The sequence below is a fragment of the Myripristis murdjan genome, chromosome 5 (assembly GCF_902150065.1).
Source record: "Myripristis murdjan chromosome 5, fMyrMur1.1, whole genome shotgun sequence".
Classification (NCBI taxonomy): Eukaryota; Metazoa; Chordata; class Actinopteri; order Holocentriformes; family Holocentridae; genus Myripristis; species Myripristis murdjan.
In genome coordinates, this window is record NC_043984.1 from 12,479,279 (window position 1) to 12,499,082 (window position 19,804).

Genomic DNA, 19,804 nt, shown 5'->3' on the forward strand with positions numbered 1-19,804 from the left:
ATCATTAACACCTCTGGTATTACTCATCCATTCAAGTGAATGCTTGCAGTTTTCAGTTTTGAGAGGGCAAGAGCTTGTGTTTTGCACATTTAAAAGCAATCCTGCATGTTCTCAAAAGGCTCTGATAAAGCTTTAATATAAAAAAAAAGAATCAATCATTTTTGCCTCTCAGTGCAAGAATGCAGCATGCAGGACATCATCTGAAATTTTGTGCAAGACTTTGGCCTTATTATCTCCCACTGGCAGCAGGACAAAGGCAACAGAGAACAGTGTGCAGCTGTGCAAAGGACAGGTCTCACATAAGAGTTCAACAGTGTTACTTCCAAGAAAACTTTTCTGCACTTTCTTAGAAACACTGTCCCTACTATGCATCAACTCCAGGAACAATCCTCGTAGATAATATTGGGCTGTTACTAAGAATAAGATATCGGCCAGTTGATGAGGGAGGTTCCTGCGTGACCACTGCTAAAACTTGCCATAAAATTTACAAATTTATTTTAGAACTTTCTTTTTCATTTAATTGCTCACTATGGTGTTAGCACATTAATTCTTCTTTTAAAGGGAGCAACATAACCCAGAGTGTCCTCTACCAATTAATCGATGGAATGGGTCAACCTGCCTTAAAAACACAACAAGATTTATGTGAGAGTGGTTTCAGTGGAGAGATTTACTTTTATTTCCAGGGAGTAAAACTCTGGAGGAAACTCTGCATACTTCTCATTTTGAGAACATAAAATTCACATTTAAAGTTACTGAAGCTCCACACGCAAATCATTTGCTACCAGCAGGTTTGATACAAAAATATTGGTACTTACAAAGCAATCCTCAGTATCTATTATGGTTCAGCCAATAAGAGTTTTTCAAAGGCCAATATCAATATTTCTGTCTATGTTCTAATATTATTTTATTAGAAATAACCTTTCGTTGGACACTAATTGTTCTTGGTGCTACCCAGCTAGAGAGAGCTCAGTAAAGCTGCTCCAGAAATTGCACTGGCAATGGCACTTAAATGCATGCATGCAATGTCTCTGGTATTTAAGAAAATTTTAACTAGAGGAAAAATATATCTCTCAGTGTTGTTGCAAGGCTATTATATATGAAAATAATATATGGAAAATGCTTTGTATACAACTACGAGCGACTGTTAAAGGAAGGGTTACCAATGTTACTTTATTATTATTGTTTTTTAAACATTATATCTATTGGTTTTTGGCAGCAAACAGCAAACCGTCATACATACATTAACACCCCCTTCCCCCGCCCTCAACATAAAGGGTTATTGCTATTTTTCATGCCAATAGCAACAGCTAACAGACACTAATCACCCTTTGTGACTTCAAATTCACGACAGACCTGAGCTGCAGTGGGTGCAGTTAGGCAGCTAGACTATAGAGTCTAATGCTGGGCCTAACATCCTAACATGCAGCTGTATACAGTCTTCCATAAATATGGCACCTATGTTGTCAGATGAATCGTGATAATGGCCATCAGCGCTGTGTTCTATCACTCTTTTCAGCTGTTTCCACTGGCAATTATTTTCCTTCCCCACTCACTTCAGCAGCAAGCTTATCATCAGGGGTGCAAGTGAGGGTAAACACACCTCAGCTCACTTTGACGGCCTTTTTATTTTATGAAACAGTGTTTACCCACCCTTTTAAGGCAATAAATCTTCATGATATAAACTCAGAGGAAAAATCTGTTGAACACTGTCAAATGGAGTCTTTCCAAGAAATAAACACAAATAAATAATGTTATTTTTTACTCATCCTGATGGGGAAATAATCTTTTTTATCAGGCTCCCTAACCTCTAATTAGGTTTTTTGTTTATACTGGATGCTTATTGTTATTCGATAATCACAAAGTTGATTTGTTTAAACACCATGTTTTGACTACATCACTGAGGAAGCAAATTCACTGCATTACCTTTATAATGTTAAAAGCTTTACATTTGACTACAGCTGATTTAAAGCAAGATATTACTGAGAAAACACTGCGCTGAGGATTTTGATATCACCATGGATTCAATCCAGATGTGTCTTTTCTCTATTAGCTCTCAGCAGCTGCTCCTTGACTTAATAGCTCTCTTATCTAGACCCTGAGAAAGGTCAAGCCTCTTGGGTGAGTACACTAAGTCACTCGCTGTGTGTGTGTGTGTGTGTGTGTGTGTGTGTGTGTGTACATGTGTGCATGTCTTAAGGGATGTGGTGTAGCGTGACTGTGAGCAACAATTGCATGCATGCATGTGTGTATGTGTGTGTGTGCGCGCGCGCGTGTGTGTGATGGTGTAAAAGGAGAATGAGCGATAATGTAGGTTGAAGGGCAACGATTTGCATTGCAGAAGGACAATTCCTAATGGGAGGTCAATCCTTTTCACCCTTGGCTTTTTTAAGTTTGTAAAGTGTTTTCTTTGCACTTATCATAAAAAAGGAACTGACCTGCTATGAACTCCTTTTAACCTGCCATCATTATTCTAATAGTCTGAAATAGTAAAAGACTTCCATGGCATTGCTGTGCTTCACAGCAAGTAGTGACCCAGTATTTTTCTTGAACACCTCAACCCCCATCTGTTGTCATTACATAAATGATACCTAACAGTCCTGTGGCGCTACAGCTTTGTGACAGCCATTTAGCTCTGTTGTCAGTCCAAGCGGTCAAGTAGTAGGAGTAAACACACGCCGACATACGCAGACCAATACAAACGCAGGCCTTGACCTCCTGCTGCAAGTGATGGGGTGAGTTAAAGAGGTCGTACCTTCTGAGCGCGGCGTTTGTCTGCTCTCTGGTTCTGGTGATAGATGCGGCTGAAGTTGGAGACGATGACAGGGACGGGCAGGGCGATCACCAGCACCCCACTTAGTGAACAGATGGAGCCAAAGATCTTCCCCGCAATTGTCTTTGGCACCATGTCGCCATAACTACAGAGAAAGAGAAGAAAGAGGATGAAGCAGGATGTTTGAATGAGATAGAGGGAGGTAGAGAAAGATGAAGAAAGAAAGAAAGAAAGAAAGAAAGAAAAAAGAAAGGGAAACAGTTTGCAGCGCTAATCAACGTCAAATTTTCCTGAGTCAAGTGTCATTTTCTTTATTCTGCCCTATTCTGCCTTATTTCAACACATTTTTACTTGTTCCCACAAAAAATCTTGAAATAAGAGCATTGGAGTCAAGTGTCTCCAAAGCTATCTCATCCCACTGGCAGATGTTTTTTTTTTTTTTTTTTTTTCTTGTTTGAAGAAAAACAAGATTTTACAGCTGAATATGAGACTACATGACCTGTTGATGTAGACATTTTTTGCATTCTAGCATTGGAAGAGGTACACCAAGAGGTGAAAAATCTCTGCGGCTTACAAAAGCATTTCTCTGACATATTCTCTGCTGTTGTTGGGAACAAGGACCTAGCTCCTGTCAGTCTTTTCTCTTTCTTCTTCAATGACGGCCCTTCCTTTGATTCCGGCGCAACAATTGCCTGTTGCTCTCTGCCCTCAGTGGGCTTCCGAAAATTCGATTACACAGGTGAATAGCATCTGCAACAGGTGGTCAGAGGCACAGAGATAGGACCGCTATCTGTGCTGCTCAGATTGGGCAGAACAAAGCAGTGCCAATGGGCTCTGGTGCCAGGAGGAAGCCAGATTTGACTCCCTAGAGGAAACAGTGAGCTGTGATGGTGCACAGTAAAACAAATTGACAATTGTGGTATGCGCTTGCAAATGGCCAAGAAAAGATGGAATCATCTCATCCAGAGGTTCACAAAATATGGAAGCAACAGAGGATGACACTGAAAATGTCTACTCCAACAAACCATTCACTCTCATATTCAGTGTTAAAATCTTGTTTTCCTTCAAACGAGTAAAAAGTGGAATGAGATAATCCCTGTTGTTTCTGATGCTAATCACCCTTTTCCAGGCTTTTCTTTTCTTTATACTACTGGGGCCGTATTTTATCTTGTTTCCGTTTATACTTCCCAGAAAAAAATCCAAAACCAAGAGAAACTGCACTGGAAACAGAAGGGATTATCTCCCATCATCCCACTGTCAGATTTAGTGCATGTACTTGTAATACCAATTTTGATACTAATTGTCAAATAAATGAAAAGAAGAGAAGTGTGTGAGAAAGAGAAAGAGAAATAGAGAGGGCGGAGGAGTGTTAGAGAGACTCTGAGAAAATATTCCTTTCATCAGAGAAAGAGAGAGAGAATATTGAGCATGAGGGACTATTCTCCTAACCTAAAAAAAAAAAAAAAAATCTCTTCAAGTGGCACTTCCAAACACTGATCAAGCACCATGCAGGGTTTTGATTTTGGTCCTTCAAGTCTCACAAGAACACTCGTGCTCAGCGCTCATCAAAAGGCCCTCTCTGACTCCTCAGTCTCTCTCTCTCTGTCTCTCGCTCTCTGTTCCTCTCTGATATTGTTTGGCCTCTCTGGCTTCTCTGAATTTCCACTCCACTGGTTCTCGACGCAGTGAGACTCTTGACAGGTGAGGCCCATGCACTGTTGACCGCTGTGGCTCTTGAGGGACGCTCACTGCCCAGGCGTGGGTGGGTGCTGGCTTTCCACTTGCCTGGCTGGTGCTGTTTGGCCAAAGCTCTCTCTCCACAATGAAAAGCATTATAATCACTAGACTTACCTACCTCCTGCTAAGTACCCACAGGCAGAAGAGCTGCGGGATTATTGCAAGCCCAGCCTTCTGCTCTGCCTGAGTAAATGTGTGTGTGAGAGGGAGGAAAGTGATGCTTGCTAAAATCCCCTTTTTCTTTTGTGGAAATTACTTTTTTTTCTCTCTAAAAAGAGGAGAGAAACAGTAAATGCAGACCAACAATGGCGTCTATTAATCAACAGATGAGCTCACCCTCTGAACAGGAGACTAGGAAATATAATGCTTCCTCTGTGTCTTTTTCATTTAAGGCAAGAGCAGACAAAAAACTGACTTGTATTAACTGAGCACAGTGAAACAACCCAGTCAATACTTGGGAAGTGATCAGGTAGGGTGAGAAGCTGATCAGCAGTCTCTGCGAGGAGCTATTAGCTATAAATGTCTGCTGTAGAAAAAATAAAATCTCAGACACCTCTTCTTTATTCTTGATTCTCTCCACAACTTTTTCCTCATTTTGTTTCAAACTCATTGCCGGGATCCCAAGTTCTACCAAGTTCTACAAAGTGCAAGGCGGAAAAGTTGAGAATACACCGGATCATTAAAAACCTCTGGAGATTTGACCACGGGGCTTGTTGTTATTGTTGCCGTGTGCTGCCTGTGGCTGCCAGACAATCACACAAATAATTTCACACTTCACTCTGCTCGGTGTCTGTCAGCTGATGAGAGATGACACTCTCCTGGCTGTGTCTCTGACTGCTTTGGCAGCTACATGAGTCAGATATTATTACAACTGCGATGCGGGGGAACAGTCAAACCTTTACAGCTACTAGTGAATCAGTTAAAAGTTCACATCAGGATGACTTATGTAAGGGAAAGACATGCTAAAATGTCAGGATTATTAAGGATAATTACGGCGAGTTACATGTACAGGCACAAAGAGACTGACCTCCTTCTTTGATGGAGGAGCTATCCCTCTATATACTGGCACCTCCTTTGTCTTTCCTGATCACCTGCCATGAGGCGCTGTGATAACTTTAGCTCTCTCTCAACATAGAATGTAAATGAACCAAGCAATACCTCATCAAATTCAGGATGTGCAAAGGATCTTCTGACACTTATAAGACTTTGCAGTTGGATCTTTGACCCCAAACTCAACAGATAAGTTCCTGTTCCTGTGTCGTCAGCATACGTTCCACAGCTTCATGTGCAAAAACACTCGATATGATATGTCAATCATTTTATTTATCAGAAATTCATATCTGAACATTAATAACAGATGCAGAGCTTATGAAAAGAACTCTGAATGAATGGAATCACCCTGTCGTCACTTACTGAAAAAAAAAAAATGTTTGGGGTCATCTGACCTTCATAGGTATGTGGTATAAAATGAAAAAGGATCCACATGGAGAGAAAAACAGTCACCTGACCAAGTTACAGGGTAGAGGTAATCAATACTCAATTACGGCAGGCAATTACCTAACCGAGTAACAGGCTGCAAAGTTTACAACACCCTTTAGCAGTTAAGTTACAAGAGCGATAACATAATTCACCACGGACAGTCATAATAACAGACAATGAAAAAAATTAAAGATAGACAAGGGAGTCAGAAATAAAGTGGCAGGGAGCGGCCTAGGGATTAACTCACAGAAGCGTTACATATCGAATCATCACACTATATATGATCTAAGATACAATACAAATCAAAAACTAATTTTTTGTCAGTAGTTTTGGTAATCAAACTGGACACATTGTAGGAAGATATGTAGTATGTCGGTTCATTTTAGAAATTAGGCCTCTTCACGGTTTGAGGATGTAGCCACAAAGAACCTCTGACAGGTTTACAGAGAAAATAAAGCATCACATTCAGGAGAAAACATAGGAGGGAAGGATATATCCGCATAGCTTCCAGGTGCCCTCAGACAACAATAGAAAAGCCAACGTCCTGTCTGTCCCTCAGGAAGAGATCCAAGCAGGCTACCGGTCAAAAAAAACAACAACACAGAGCCTACCAGCCATCAAGAGCAGATGCAGCAGGAGTCTGCAGAGGAGGTCAAACACGATGCAAGCCAGATAGAGAAACAGCAGAAAAAGCCTTCACAAACACACAGTATCATCTTTTGCTGGGTGTCATAGCTGTAGATGAGTAGATATTTGTGTTTACCATTAAACAGATACACAGCAGTCTGGCTCAAATGTGCTGCATTCATGGAACGCTAAAACACTAAAAGCATTTGCTTCCTCCAGATTAATTAAATGTGCTATTTTGATGTAAGCCTGTTCTGTTTGCCTCTATATAACTAAGCCCCAAACAGTGGCACCCCAAAAATAATTATTATGTCCTATCGCAAATACAGCATTAGAAGCATATTCAATTAAACCTTTCCCTTTGCTACACATAAATGGATGGTAAACTAAAATATTAAATTTTTCATTAAAATGTTTTTTTTTTTTTTTTTTTTTTATTGTCATCACTGGGTGTAGAAAACATCATGAGGGATTCTGAAGTTCTTTCTTTGCAGAGAGACGTTGAGACGTTACTGCATAAGAGTGGAGCGATCCAATCAGAGCACATCCTGTTATCCGCCATTTAAACAACGGTAGAAACAGTAACTGGTAGGTTGTTTAGCACAGCACACCGAGCACCGAGGACTGTTTTACCAGTCTGGTGTCAAAACGGAAGAGGTGCTAGCATTTCAATCTAATACGGAGCTTGAATCAGACGAATCAGAGTTTCTCACGTCAACTCTACTTCTACAACCCTCTAAAGTTCACGTTTTTAGCACGTGACCTATAGCAATGTGAGCTATAAAAATGACAACATTAGCTATTTCAATTCCAACAAGCAGGATATTTCCACTTTGTTCGACATCCACATAGAGTTGAATTGAGGGCAGCAGGACTTGTTTATAGACTCTCGAAAACGTCTCACTGAAGAAGCTTCTTTTATGAGAGGTGAGACGTCTTACAAACAAGTCCAGTTGCCCTCGATTCAGCTCCATGTGGATGTCCAACAAAGTGGACCAGGATGACTGAGAACCTCCAAAGACACTGTGTTGGACAGGTAGTCCAGACTACATTGTTACCCTACAAGGGGAACTAAAGCCATCCCAACCCTGCTGGAATGGATTACTGCAGAAAGACAAAGGTGCCTAAAACTCGACTTTCAGGAACTCTCGACTTTCAGGAACTCTCAAATCTTAGTGGATGATGAAGACAGTGAAGAATAATAACTGGGTTTACCAGCCCTTTAAGAATATTGAGCAACATTCTTCTCCATTGGTATGAGAAATGATCACACCAACTATAATGCAGAGTTACAGCAAGGGGATATTGTTTGGGCCTCAGTCCTGGTTGAGAGACACCTAATTTTGCAATGTTACACTGTTCTGTCTGTTGCTGATTACTGATGGCATCTACGTGGACCCAGTTTCCCCTGAGTCGTCTAAATCCTAATAGAAAAGGAACCGGCAAAACGTAAACATGAGTCACCTGTACAGTCCACCTCCTCAGCTCTCTCATTTCTATGTTTTTGAGTATTCATTTTGCTCTTGTTTCCCCTCTGATGTGTCACGTCACTCTTAAGTAAATGCTGCCGACAGTAATTTTTTTCCCAGCCAGCTTGTCAAAGACATGCCATCTGCAGCACCAATACCTCTTTTGAGACTTTCTTGGTGCTCCATGAGGCATTTAGCTAATCCCATGAGTGTACTTTGCATACATGGATATATAAAATTTCATCAGTTCCACACAGCGATGGAGAAAAATAATGAAAAACAGCTGCACAGCGAGCCTCCAAGTGTGAAATGTCAGTAGTTAGGAACATCCTCTCATCCAGATAATTATAATTCACTGGGGAGTCAACTCGTCATTGACAATGGGAAACAGCAATATAAATATTTGAGAGAGCATAATGTAAACTCATTCTGTCAAACCATGCAGGTCAAGCTGCTGCTTGCCTCGCAAATAAGCAAATATGTTTTTCCATGTGCTACAGCGATTACCCTCACAATTTATGAATATATTTTTGAAAACACTGAAATATGCTTGCTCGATAATAAATAGTCCAGTAAGCAAATATTAATCATATAATATATTATTCAGAAAAAGCCTGAAAGAGTAGTTTGCAACAAGGCACAAAACACAGCAGCTTTAGGGATATTTCTCTGGAAAATGGCCATCTGTAGGCATTCATTACTCTGCTTTTTTTAAAATCTGCCACAGTTTAAGACAGACCATAGTGCAGAGGTGTCAAAGCCAATCACCCGTCGTATTAAAAAAAAAAATCACAACCAATTCAAGGGCAAAATGAGGCCTATGTTTATTGAATGACTTTGGCAACGTTTGACCCACACTGTACTGCAAAACAAGTGACAAAACTAACATTGAGAAGTGGTTGGGTGGTGGATGGGTCACCCCTGTGCAGGACTTTCAACCTGGGAGTTTGATTCCTCCTTGAAGTGAGTCTGGTGTTCGGACTCACTTCATGTAGTTACATCGCCGTGCCTTGTGCATAAATACACACTCTCGTTATCGTTTCTTCTGCAGCTATCACCGCAAGTATTTAATAAACTCAACTGAAATTTTTTTCACCCACCCGCAACTCATCTGCTATCAATCAGATTATTTTTTTATGACCCGAATCGGCCGAGTACCTGCGGATATAACTGCAATCTGTGCACAACTTACAAGACATAACTGTAAAGAGAGAGAGAGAGGGAGAGAAAATGTTGAAATGTTTTAATGCATTGTTTAAAGTTCTGTTATTGTGTCCAAATATTGAACAATTTGTACTGTGATGCTTTAGCAAAATTGTTCATGTAACTTTCATGCTGATAAAGCGTTTGAATTGAATTGAACTGAACTGAACTGAGAGAGAGCGGGTCAGACAGGTGGTGCACCGCTCCCTCTGGTGCGATAATCTTAATAATATCCTGTAGAGTGAGATGTGCCATTATTTTCAAATCTTGTAGTGTGTGCATGTTTGGGATTAGAGCGAAGAAACATCCTGATGCAACCCGACTTAAACATCGGTCAGGACTTTAAACTCCTGCAGTCTGATCGAGGCTTAGCTGACACACCATTACCATGGCAACAGAGCTCTTAGCTGAAACGTAGCCTGGAGGAGCGGTGGCTAACTTTCCTACCTCAAAGTAAGTCAGCCTTAATATTTATGCAACAGACAGGCTTAATTAGACTAGTCTAACTCGACAAACTAAGGCCAGTTTAACAAGCCTTTAACAAGCATCCGATTTGAATGCAATGAATGCAATGCTATTTCTAGCTAACAAGCTCAGGTTTTCCCCGTTTCATTGAGGGTTTTATCCAGATGTGGAAATAACTAATTTCATTTACTCATATTACTGTAACTGAGTAGCTTTTTTGTTTACTTGCACTCTTTGAAATATTCTTACAGTTAATTATTTTACTTTCCCTCCATTTCAGTTGAGTGTTGTACTTCAGTACATTTTAAATCATATCCACTATAGAGTACAAATGATCAGTGACAGATTGTGGAGCCTTTCATAATAAAAGCTCAGTCAGCCAAGATTAGAGGAAATGAGAGCAATCTGGTTCTACTTTGTTGATTCTGTGTTTTGTCATTTCCAAATTTCCAATAAAAGCTGCACGATAAAAAACTGCAGATGGTGGATGGGAGAGAGGACCTTTTAGATAAAACTGGCAAAAAATGTGGAATAAGTGCAGAACAAAGTGGAATAACATCAGAGAGTTGGCCTGGGGATGAGAACCATGTAGAGTCAACCACTTGAGTCTACAGGGTTCTCACTTCAATCAGCCCTCAGCAGTTTTGCACAACGCACCTTCACAAGAATGTAGTTTGAACCATCTACTTTCATACTCCAAACTTTAAATAGTAGTAGATTATAGATTATAGTAGTAGTAGTAGTAGTAGATTTTTATGCAGTACTTTTAGTTCTACTTAACTAAAACATCAGCAAAGTTACACTTCAGTACCAGTTCACAGTACTCTTTCCAGCACCAGTTTTACCAGATCAAATGAGAGTTGCACAGCGCAGTACCAAGCGGGCAGTAGCTACTGATCAGGGAGGAAAAGCTGTGTACCTTTTTAGTTATTTTCTGCAATAATACACTTTTTCAGCATTGTATTCCTCCAGTAAACACAGGATGTCAAATGTGTCAGTCTTCTGCCGCTAAGTGTTGCTGTTGCTACGGCCATTTCTCCTCTTCCGTAAAGTGTCTTACTTTACCAATAATGCATTATGTGACAGGTTATCTAAGTCAGTCTCCATCATTCAGCAGCAACAGGTAAAGGTGTGACTTAACCCTTTGATGCGTGAATTATGAAAGCCTGAGTCAAGATTTTTTTCTTATGTGTTTTTACTCTTCTGAGGGCATGAACACTTTTGTGAGTCTCCATACTTCTTTAAGGATGCAGGACTGGTATTACCATGTCATGATACTAGTATTATGTTTTCAGCAACAAGAATTGACAGTCTCTGCATAAACCTCAATGGGGAGAGCAGCAGAGAGCATTCTAACAGCTGATATGCAATTCCACCATAGAAACCATTGCATTTAGGAGAAAATGACTTTAAACAGCTGTCCACTGTAGTGACCGCTATGCGCCAAAGGGTTAAAGACCAAGTCAGACTAGGTCTCATGTTATGCAGTTTGTATACACACAGCTTATGTAAGGTTGACCTTTGAGTAGGCTTGTAAATCTGAAAACCTAATCTGTCAATTTCATGATGCAATTTGGATCATATGAACAGGCCCAGTAGGGAACTTGCATGGACTTACACCAATGAAGACAATGCCAAAGAGCACAGTTTCACATTTCACATTTGTCTTCACACATCTCATTCTGCTTTCATATGACAAACCAGACAAACTCACAGCAGCAGAGGTCATGCATTTTCCTTTCACTCCTTTCAGAAATAGTGCCTTTCCCTGTAATAACAACAATGGGTAGGTTAGGTGGTGTAAATGAGAGATACACCTCACTTTAAATCTAAAGTGTTTCAGAGTCATAGACAGCCAAGACAGTATGGCTGTAAAAAAAACTTTTAACACCAAGACAATGTTTGTTGGTTTGAGTGATATATGTGACTGTCACTATTTTGGGGGCCTTGGGGCAGTTGATTCATTTAACAAGAATAAAAAGGAATTACTACGTTCAGGGAAAAAAGATGTTTGGGCGCCCCGGTAGCTCACTGCAGAAGAGCGCGTACGACTTGTTAAGGCCGAGTCCTGGTTTCAGCGTCCTGGGTTAAAATCCAACCTCAGGCCATTTGCTGCATGTCGTTCCCTCTCTCTTCCCTGCCTTTCCTGGCTCTTTCTACTGTGACTGTCAAACAAAGAAGGAATACTAAAAAAAAAAAATAAAAAAAAATAAAAAAAAATTAAAAAGAAAAGATCCTGAGAAGCAGGATCCCTTAATATAATTGGACCCCGAAAAGTCCAATTGTCTAGGAGGTATGAAGGTGCTGAAATGTACTTAATTACCAAAATTAACTAATAACCAACCATTTGAATTTTTTTTCTGAATTTAGAAATTGCATAACTGAAAAATGTGTTTTTACTAAAATAAAATAACCTATAATAATCTGTTTATCAAAATGAATTAATGTTTGGACATGCAGATAAATTTGACCCACTTTTAGGTGTATACACAATCGTGGTAGTTTTAGTGTTAAGGCATTAAGATGGAACTGGAAAAAAAAAGAGTTAAAAATGATGACCAAATGACTTGGTTAGAGAATGTCTCGCCCACAAGGTACACAGTTGTAGTTATATGTGTATTTACTGAGTAAAAATAAAAGGGAAAGGGTTTGGAAGAATTTGGTGGTGTCATGGGTTGGAGGGGTGGAACATGAGGGAGGGAGATGTGTGTGTGTGTGTGTGTGTGTGTGTGAGCAGAGTTGTCTCCTCAGATTCTTTGAGGAAGGCATTGAGGGACTTGTTAGAGTCCTTGGTGATAGACTCAGCCTCGCTTTTTCCTCTCTTTCTCCATGTTAGTCTGATTGGTGGGGGCTTCAAACAGTTTTTGTAGCAGGTTTGGCTTTTTGGATGTTTTCTTGGTGGTAGAATCAATTTCATTTTTTTTCTCTTTCTCCATATTCTTTTGGTGGGTGTGGGCTCCGAACACTTTCCCACAGGCTCAGCTTCTTGGAGTCTTTTGCCAACCCCTGGGTACTTGCAACTCTCCAGGCCAGCAATTGTTTCCTGCATGGTGCTCTTTTTTTTGGCCCACTCACCTGGACCTCTCCATCAACTTCCTGCTGAGACTGCTTGTAGGCCAGGAGCTTCTCCTGCTGTGTCCTGGCCTCTCTCCTTTTGGAGAGTGTCCTGTAGTTCCTCTAATTTTAGCACTGCAGTTCTCTCACTGATGTCCATTTTCATCAAATCAAGCCTGAGGTCTAGGATGGTTCTCTAAGTTGGATTATTGGCTGTGGTGCTCAGGGCTTTCTCCTAAAGGAGTTTCAAGCTCCTTCACTTCCTGGTGAAGGGCTTCTTCCTCAAGGGCCTTGAGCCTGACTGCCTGCTGCTTTGCAAGTTTTCCTGGACTAGTGCAGTCTTATCAGGCTGGGTAGCAGGCGCAGCCTTGACGTTCTGGGCATCATTCTGCACCTTTTGCACAATTTTCATAGCACCCTGGGGCTGCCTGGTGCTGTTTCTCTTCTCCAGCCCACATTCATTTTGTTTAGGCTTGGCTCAAGCCTCTGCCTTAGCCTTAAAGGTTGGGGTTTAACCCAGGCATTGGAGATCGCACCCTCACTTGCTTTCATCCTGGTGTCCAGCTGGGCTATATTGCTGCTTTAGTGTCTATCTTGGGTGCATACATGTGGTGAATCTACTGGTTTGTGCTTTCTAGGAACAGCCCAAATATTTTCCATTGCATTTTTTCTGATGGCTTGGGCAGGAGGCCTCTGCTGTGGTGCTCCTGTTGAGCATTAGGCTCAATGCTTGTCCCTTGGCCCCAGGCATTGGAAGTTACACTTTCACTTGCTTTCACCCCAGTGTCCAACTGGGGTACACTGCTTCATTTTCCAGCAGCCTTCTGCTTTATCCAAGTCTCTATCTGGAGTGCTTCAGTGTGGTTAATCTCCTGTTTTGTGTTTTCCTGGAACTACCCAGTGTTTTTCCATTGGGTTTTCTTACTGGTAGACTGGGTAGCAGGCTTCTGCTGTGGATGCTGCTTCTCCAGCCTGTACTGATTGTGTTCAGGCTTGGCTTCAAGCCTTAGCCAAGCCTTGGGATCAAGGTTTGGGCCTTGAACATCAAGTGTAATACTTGATTGTTTGCTCTTCCCCTACCCATGCTCAGTGATCTCCAGATCTTCAGCTTTGGCTAAGCCTCTCACACCCAGTCTGGGGCTTTTTTCGGTGTTGGGCCACCATGGCATGAGATATTATTATAAACTTCTGCAGTTACTTGTTTGATTGTGAGTTTGCTGTAGGAGTTTTATGGATTGCTACAGGATTTTTGGATGTGTATTAATAAATTATGCATTTTAAATTTTTTTTGCATGAATTTCTATTCTTTAGTACTCAGTAAAAAATAAAATCTCACTATGCTCCTGATACCCAGAAAATGCTTGTGTCCTCTGTAGTGGACATTATACATTTGGAGCTCTATCTGCAAGACTCTATGCTCACACACAGAAACCTCTGCAACTGAAACACGTGTGCAAGAATCAGGAAAGCTCCAACAGCACTGGATCGCTGCAGCAGGTCATCATGGAGCACAGCCGGAAACAACACTTGATGTGTCGCTACAGGCAGAGCTTAAGCAGTACATATATCATATATCACAGAGCTGGTGATACATATATCACCAGCTCTGGAAACTTCTAAACTAACCATTGTTGATCTGAAATGAAGACAGATTCAAAAAATCATGGTTTATTTCTCACCTCCAGTGTTTCCAAATGAGCCGCCGTGTTGAGAGCACAGCCCATTAGTGAAGTGTTCATCCAATCAGATGCAGCTCGGAAGTGTTTGTGCACTTGTGGAAGTGTGTGGAGCCTGGTTAAAATAGGTATGTTTTGGCTACAAACCCAAAGAAATGGAGGAAAAATTAATAATAGCAGTTGCTGGATATCCTGTTTGAAATAAAGCCAGGAAGCATTCTGTTTTGTACTGGTTTCTGAAGCGCACTTTTGCTATTTTAACGGTGGAAACAAGGGTTGTTGTGCCTGGAGAATGGTTTTAAAGGGTTGTACTCACATGCACTAAACCATTTGGAGAACCATCTCCCTTTCCCTTTAAAAGCCAGGCACACTTGCACCTTGGAAGATTGCTATTATAGTGGTGCATCTGCCAGGTAAGATGTAACGCTTCTGTGCAGAGGCAACAGATCAGCTCGAGCAGATCATCTACGGCAACAGCAGGATTACACCAAAGCTTCCTGAGGTGAAGCAGGCATCCCTGTGTGTGTAACAAGCAGAGTATATGTGGTTGTGCACCCGACTGTGTTGGCGCACAATACTGTCTTGATAATGTGCCCTTAAAATAACAGCAACATACAGTGCCACTGACTTCAGACCTGCCTGCAATTTCTTCAGTTCTGACCTCAGGACTGAACAAGCTTCTTGAATGAGAAGTGAAACGTCTTCAGTCAAGTCCAGTTGACCTCAATTCAACTCTATGTGGAAAACATGACATGTATAAAAAAAAGTAAACTGCAAGACCACGGCTTCAGAATTGTGCTTGGATAAATGTAAATATGTGTAACAGCACAATTGTGCCTGGGAATTCTGAAAAGGCCGGCAGGACATTTTACCTCAGGATTGGTATTAATAGAAAATCAGAAATCATCTTGTGGGCCGGATATATTTGGGCCATGGGCCTGATCTGGCCCGCCGGTTGTGAGTTTGACATATGTGCCTTAGCAGGTGGAAAAATCAATTGCAAGGAAATTTATTCAGTCTTGTGTTTTATCCTTTCAATTTCTTGCTTGTTTTCCTCTTCATTTAAAGAGCCTCTGCAGTCGCTCGCACAACATATTTGCCTTGCCTTTAAAAGAGGCCTGCTCTTGATTGTTCTCTGATGGGCATCACATAAAACAGATTGGATTGGACATGCTACATCAAAAGGCACCATGAAACCAAAGCAATCAATTTGGCACAATGATTTGTACTTACGGGTGCAGAATGGAGTGGTTGAGAGTCAAACTGAGTCAAACTTTGTTATAACTATTTAAAACTTCACTGCAGTTAAAAAACAAATACTGACCTTTTTATCATATAGATCCAATGTTATTTGTGCTTTGACAGGTGCTACAAGATAAAACTACAATTTGACATTTTCCCTCATTATTTTGGAAGATTTGTATCCATTTTGTGGTGATTGATCAGTCATAGACAAGGGTATTTGGAAACAAGTTAAAAACCCACAAAATGTTACTGAGAATGTTGTTGGAAATGTCATCCAAAGTTGTTCCATTAAAGCCTGTCAGAAAAAGGTCCCACCACTGAGCACATTTTCACTTTGATTGTGTGGGATTTTGAGGGATATGATGTACATTTTCAGATACAGAGGAGGCCTATAGGTGCCGTGAATCAACAAAAAAGGAAGAAAATGTTTCAATTACTGGTTAATCTTCAGAGTGGCTAAAGAGCATTGAATCATCTGTGATATTCACAAACATATCTTGAGGTTTTGAAAGCGTATCTTCAGAATAATTAAAGCTTCTTTCAAACGATTTCACTGTTTCCATGAACTTAATGGCCTGTCTGCATGGAGTGATACTGCTATCATTACTCTCAACAGTTTATCCAAGAAAAATACCATGTGGTTCCAACAAGAAGGCAAGACCTTGAAGGAGCATGGAGCTGAAAAAAGGTCAAGAAAGCGCATTTCCAGTACACTTTTGCTCATTACACATTTAAACTCGAAAGATTAAGGTTGCTGTTTTCCATGGGGCAATTCATTTAAAGCTAACAAACGAAATAATGGATTGGAGGCACCAAGGACTCTACAAATTTATGTTTTTTTTTTTTTTCAGGAGCTTGCTGAATAAAGGACATTCAGCTAAGAAAGGTCAAATAGCACGACTACCAGCAAGGGAGATCTAGACGAAACCATGAGTGACATATTAGACAGGTATAAGATTATTAGATAATTAAGTGCAGGCATCTGTGATTCCAAAAAGACTGAGTTCCATGAATAATTAATCACAAAAGTATCAAATAAGGACAAAACAGTAACTGACATGCTGCAATAATGTATGCCTATGACACTTGCATTTGTTATTTAGTTTGTGAGAATAACTACTGGGATTAAAAAAACAAAACAAAACAAAACAAAACAATGCATGTTCCTTTAAAATCCTCAAAGGATTAGCTATAAGACATTCATATAAATCTCCTAAACATTTGTTAAGATGAAAAATCCTGACTGCTGAGACACTGTAAAGGATGCTAATCTGTTTTTGTGAAGTCGCCCTTTCTTCTTGTTTTTCATCACAGACATACAGTACAGTTGCCGTGCAACACTGCCGGATAATAACAGATCTCCTTGCATGATATTTACATAATCTGCCTTAAATCATTCCTGCAGCCTGAAAAAAAAACAAAAAAACAGCTAGACTATTATGCTTCTTGTATGGAAAAAAAAGTATAATGCTCATGTAGGTACCAGCGCAAAGTCTGGGGAGTGGCAGTCGTACCCTGAGTACCCTGTAAAATTTGCACGCTGAGCTTTCCTGGAACAATGATGCAAACCGCTGCCTCTTTTTTTGTCATTATTACTGAGCATCACATCTTCCAGTTCCCTTTCCCTGCAGGTAAAGGAGCATTTACAGGTCGAACGCTCGCTCTGGAACCACTAGAACCTTGTTTGTGGCTCTCGTACACACTTCAAGATCCATTTACAACCCTCTCTCTTACCCTCATCACTGGAGTGCCAACACTGAAACCAGTCTGGCCTACTAAGCAAACCTTGAGGAAGTGAACATGAGCAATAACTGAAAAGCAACCCAGGGGGCCTGCAGGGTACACAACCCTCTGTGTTCATCTTCTCCCTCTCGCCTCCACACACAATCTCACCTCTTTTCGACATGAGGGAAAGGAGAGGAGGTAACAAGGGAAAGGGTGGGGGCTGAACAACCCAACAAAAAGAAAAAGAAAGAACCTGAAAGCTGTAATTACACACAGGCATGTGAGGGATATGGGATATTAGAGTTTGTGTGACCTGCTGCCACTGGAGGAGAGGCATCATCCATCATGACCTATGTGAGCCACGAACATGGCCTGTTTGAATTAGTGGCTGCTCTATCTCAGCAGTAAGGGTCAGCACCAAGGGCAACTAACACACACAATCATAGCCACTGAAGAAAACAAGTGTGGTTGTGGCTAATAAATGTACTCTAAAGCTTGAATAGATGAGCTTCAGCTGAAGTTTACTGCCAACAAACAGACAATGCACGAGGGACCAACAGTCGCATAATGGCTGAATAAAAAGTAAATTAGGCCATCATGAAGTTTATACAATGTTCATGACCTTTCTTTATCCAGGGAAGGTTTCCTGAGCATGGGGCATTGTTCAGCAACTCTCTGCTATAAGGACAGGCTCAAAATTTTTCAACACGGGTTGTATTAAAATGTTGGATATGAGTGCACGTGAAATAAAAAAGTAAAAATGATCTTGGTTTCATCTAAATGACGACGACTAAAATGGATAACCATTAACTGAAGTCCACCAAAGTGAATCTGAAACAAGGCACCTGCACAAGCATAAAACACAGCTGAATAACAGAATTCCTTTCACATCACCCATCATTTATAACTTTACACAGCACAACCTCGCCACTAGCTTTAGTTACCAGAAGCGCATCACTCTGTTGCAGCTTCTTGCCGGCCTTCACCACAATCCAACAGGACACTCATTTTCAGTCTAAAAAAAACCCATTAAAATGTCCCTTTTGAAAAAGGAAAACTCACAGCGGCCCACCTAAAGAAAATGGCTGCAAATAGTGTGTTCTAACAGGTTCTATTTAAAATTTACATTGTGTACATCAACACATTCTGCTGCTAACTTGGTCAATGTGTTCACTTGAACTCTCCTCATGAAAAGTAGGTTTTGTTTTATTTATTTCACACAGTGTTCAAATTGTCAGCTTGGGATAAATGAATGCTTACAAAAAGAAGAAACAGAAGCAGAGCATCCACTGCGAGCACCATGTCGCAGGTCAGAAATTTACAACATGCTCAGTGCCAAGTTCAAGTATGTAGCTACGTTATAGTATGTAAATAAAATGTACTATTATTGTCCCATATCAAAAAAGGAGATTTTATTGGTTTTTGCTGCTGTAAATGAGTGCCACATTGGATTGTGTTGAAGGCTAGAAAAAGGCTGCAGGTTAGTTTAGTTTCTCCTCAACAAACTTAGCAGTGAAGCTGTGCTATGTATGGTTGTAAGTGATGGGTAACAACATTTTAATACAGCCAGGTTGAAAAATGCGTCACCTAGCCTTTAATATGCATACAGGTTTACACATTAGCACCTGGGAGCTGCCCAGTACTGCCACAAAAGTCTTGTTTTGTTGACCACAGAGCAGCTCCACCAGGGTCAAGCGGCTGGATCAGAGGCACATTCATGATAGTTTTTGAAGGAGGGGAGAGCATTACTCATTGACTTCTCTATCAACACTCTCCCCATCTGGTCTATTTGAATTTGTGACTTTTTTTTTTTTTTTTTTTTTTGATGAGGAACCCACTTGACCTGCAGTTACGTGAGCTGAGCAGTTATTACGGAGAAGCTTTGTTCATGCATGTTCAGGTGTGCCGACTCATCGTGACTAACAGTCTGTGAACTGAGAGACAATTTAGATCAGCAAAGTAGTTCAATGAAATTTCCCAGATAGGTGCAGCGGTGTCTGCTAATCTCCTGACCACCAGGCTGCTCTCAAAACTTTAAATTAGTATAACACCGCATGTATTTTTAATTTGCCTCCATCCTTGCAGGCTATCACTCTGAATCACTGCTCATTGTTCTTTGCCCGTTTCATTTGTCAGCTCCTTTAACGGAATTTCTCCACATGCTGTCACATCGGTTTCATTGACAATTTCAGCCGCACAATCACCAGGAGTAATGGAGCATGGCGTCCTGGGGATGTGATGGAAATTTATATTTGTCGTTTTGTTTTACTCTGCCGCAGAGTTGTAGCACACTGCAGCTACGAGAAGTGCTGGGGCAGCAGAACATTCAGGAACAATTGTGTATCAGTGCTGAG

General features: G+C 40.8%; 1 protein-coding gene across 1 annotated transcript in view; it reads right to left on the minus strand.

The window, feature by feature from the left end:
• LOC115359562 (potassium voltage-gated channel subfamily D member 3-like) overlaps positions 1 to 19,804 on the minus strand; it is a 79,704-nt gene that overhangs the window by 10,790 nt on the left and 49,110 nt on the right. The window contains exon 2 of the mRNA XM_030052106.1: positions 2,753 to 2,915. Within this exon, the coding sequence (XP_029907966.1) occupies positions 2,753 to 2,915 (163 nt within the window). The remainder of the gene's footprint in view (positions 1 to 2,752; positions 2,916 to 19,804) is intronic.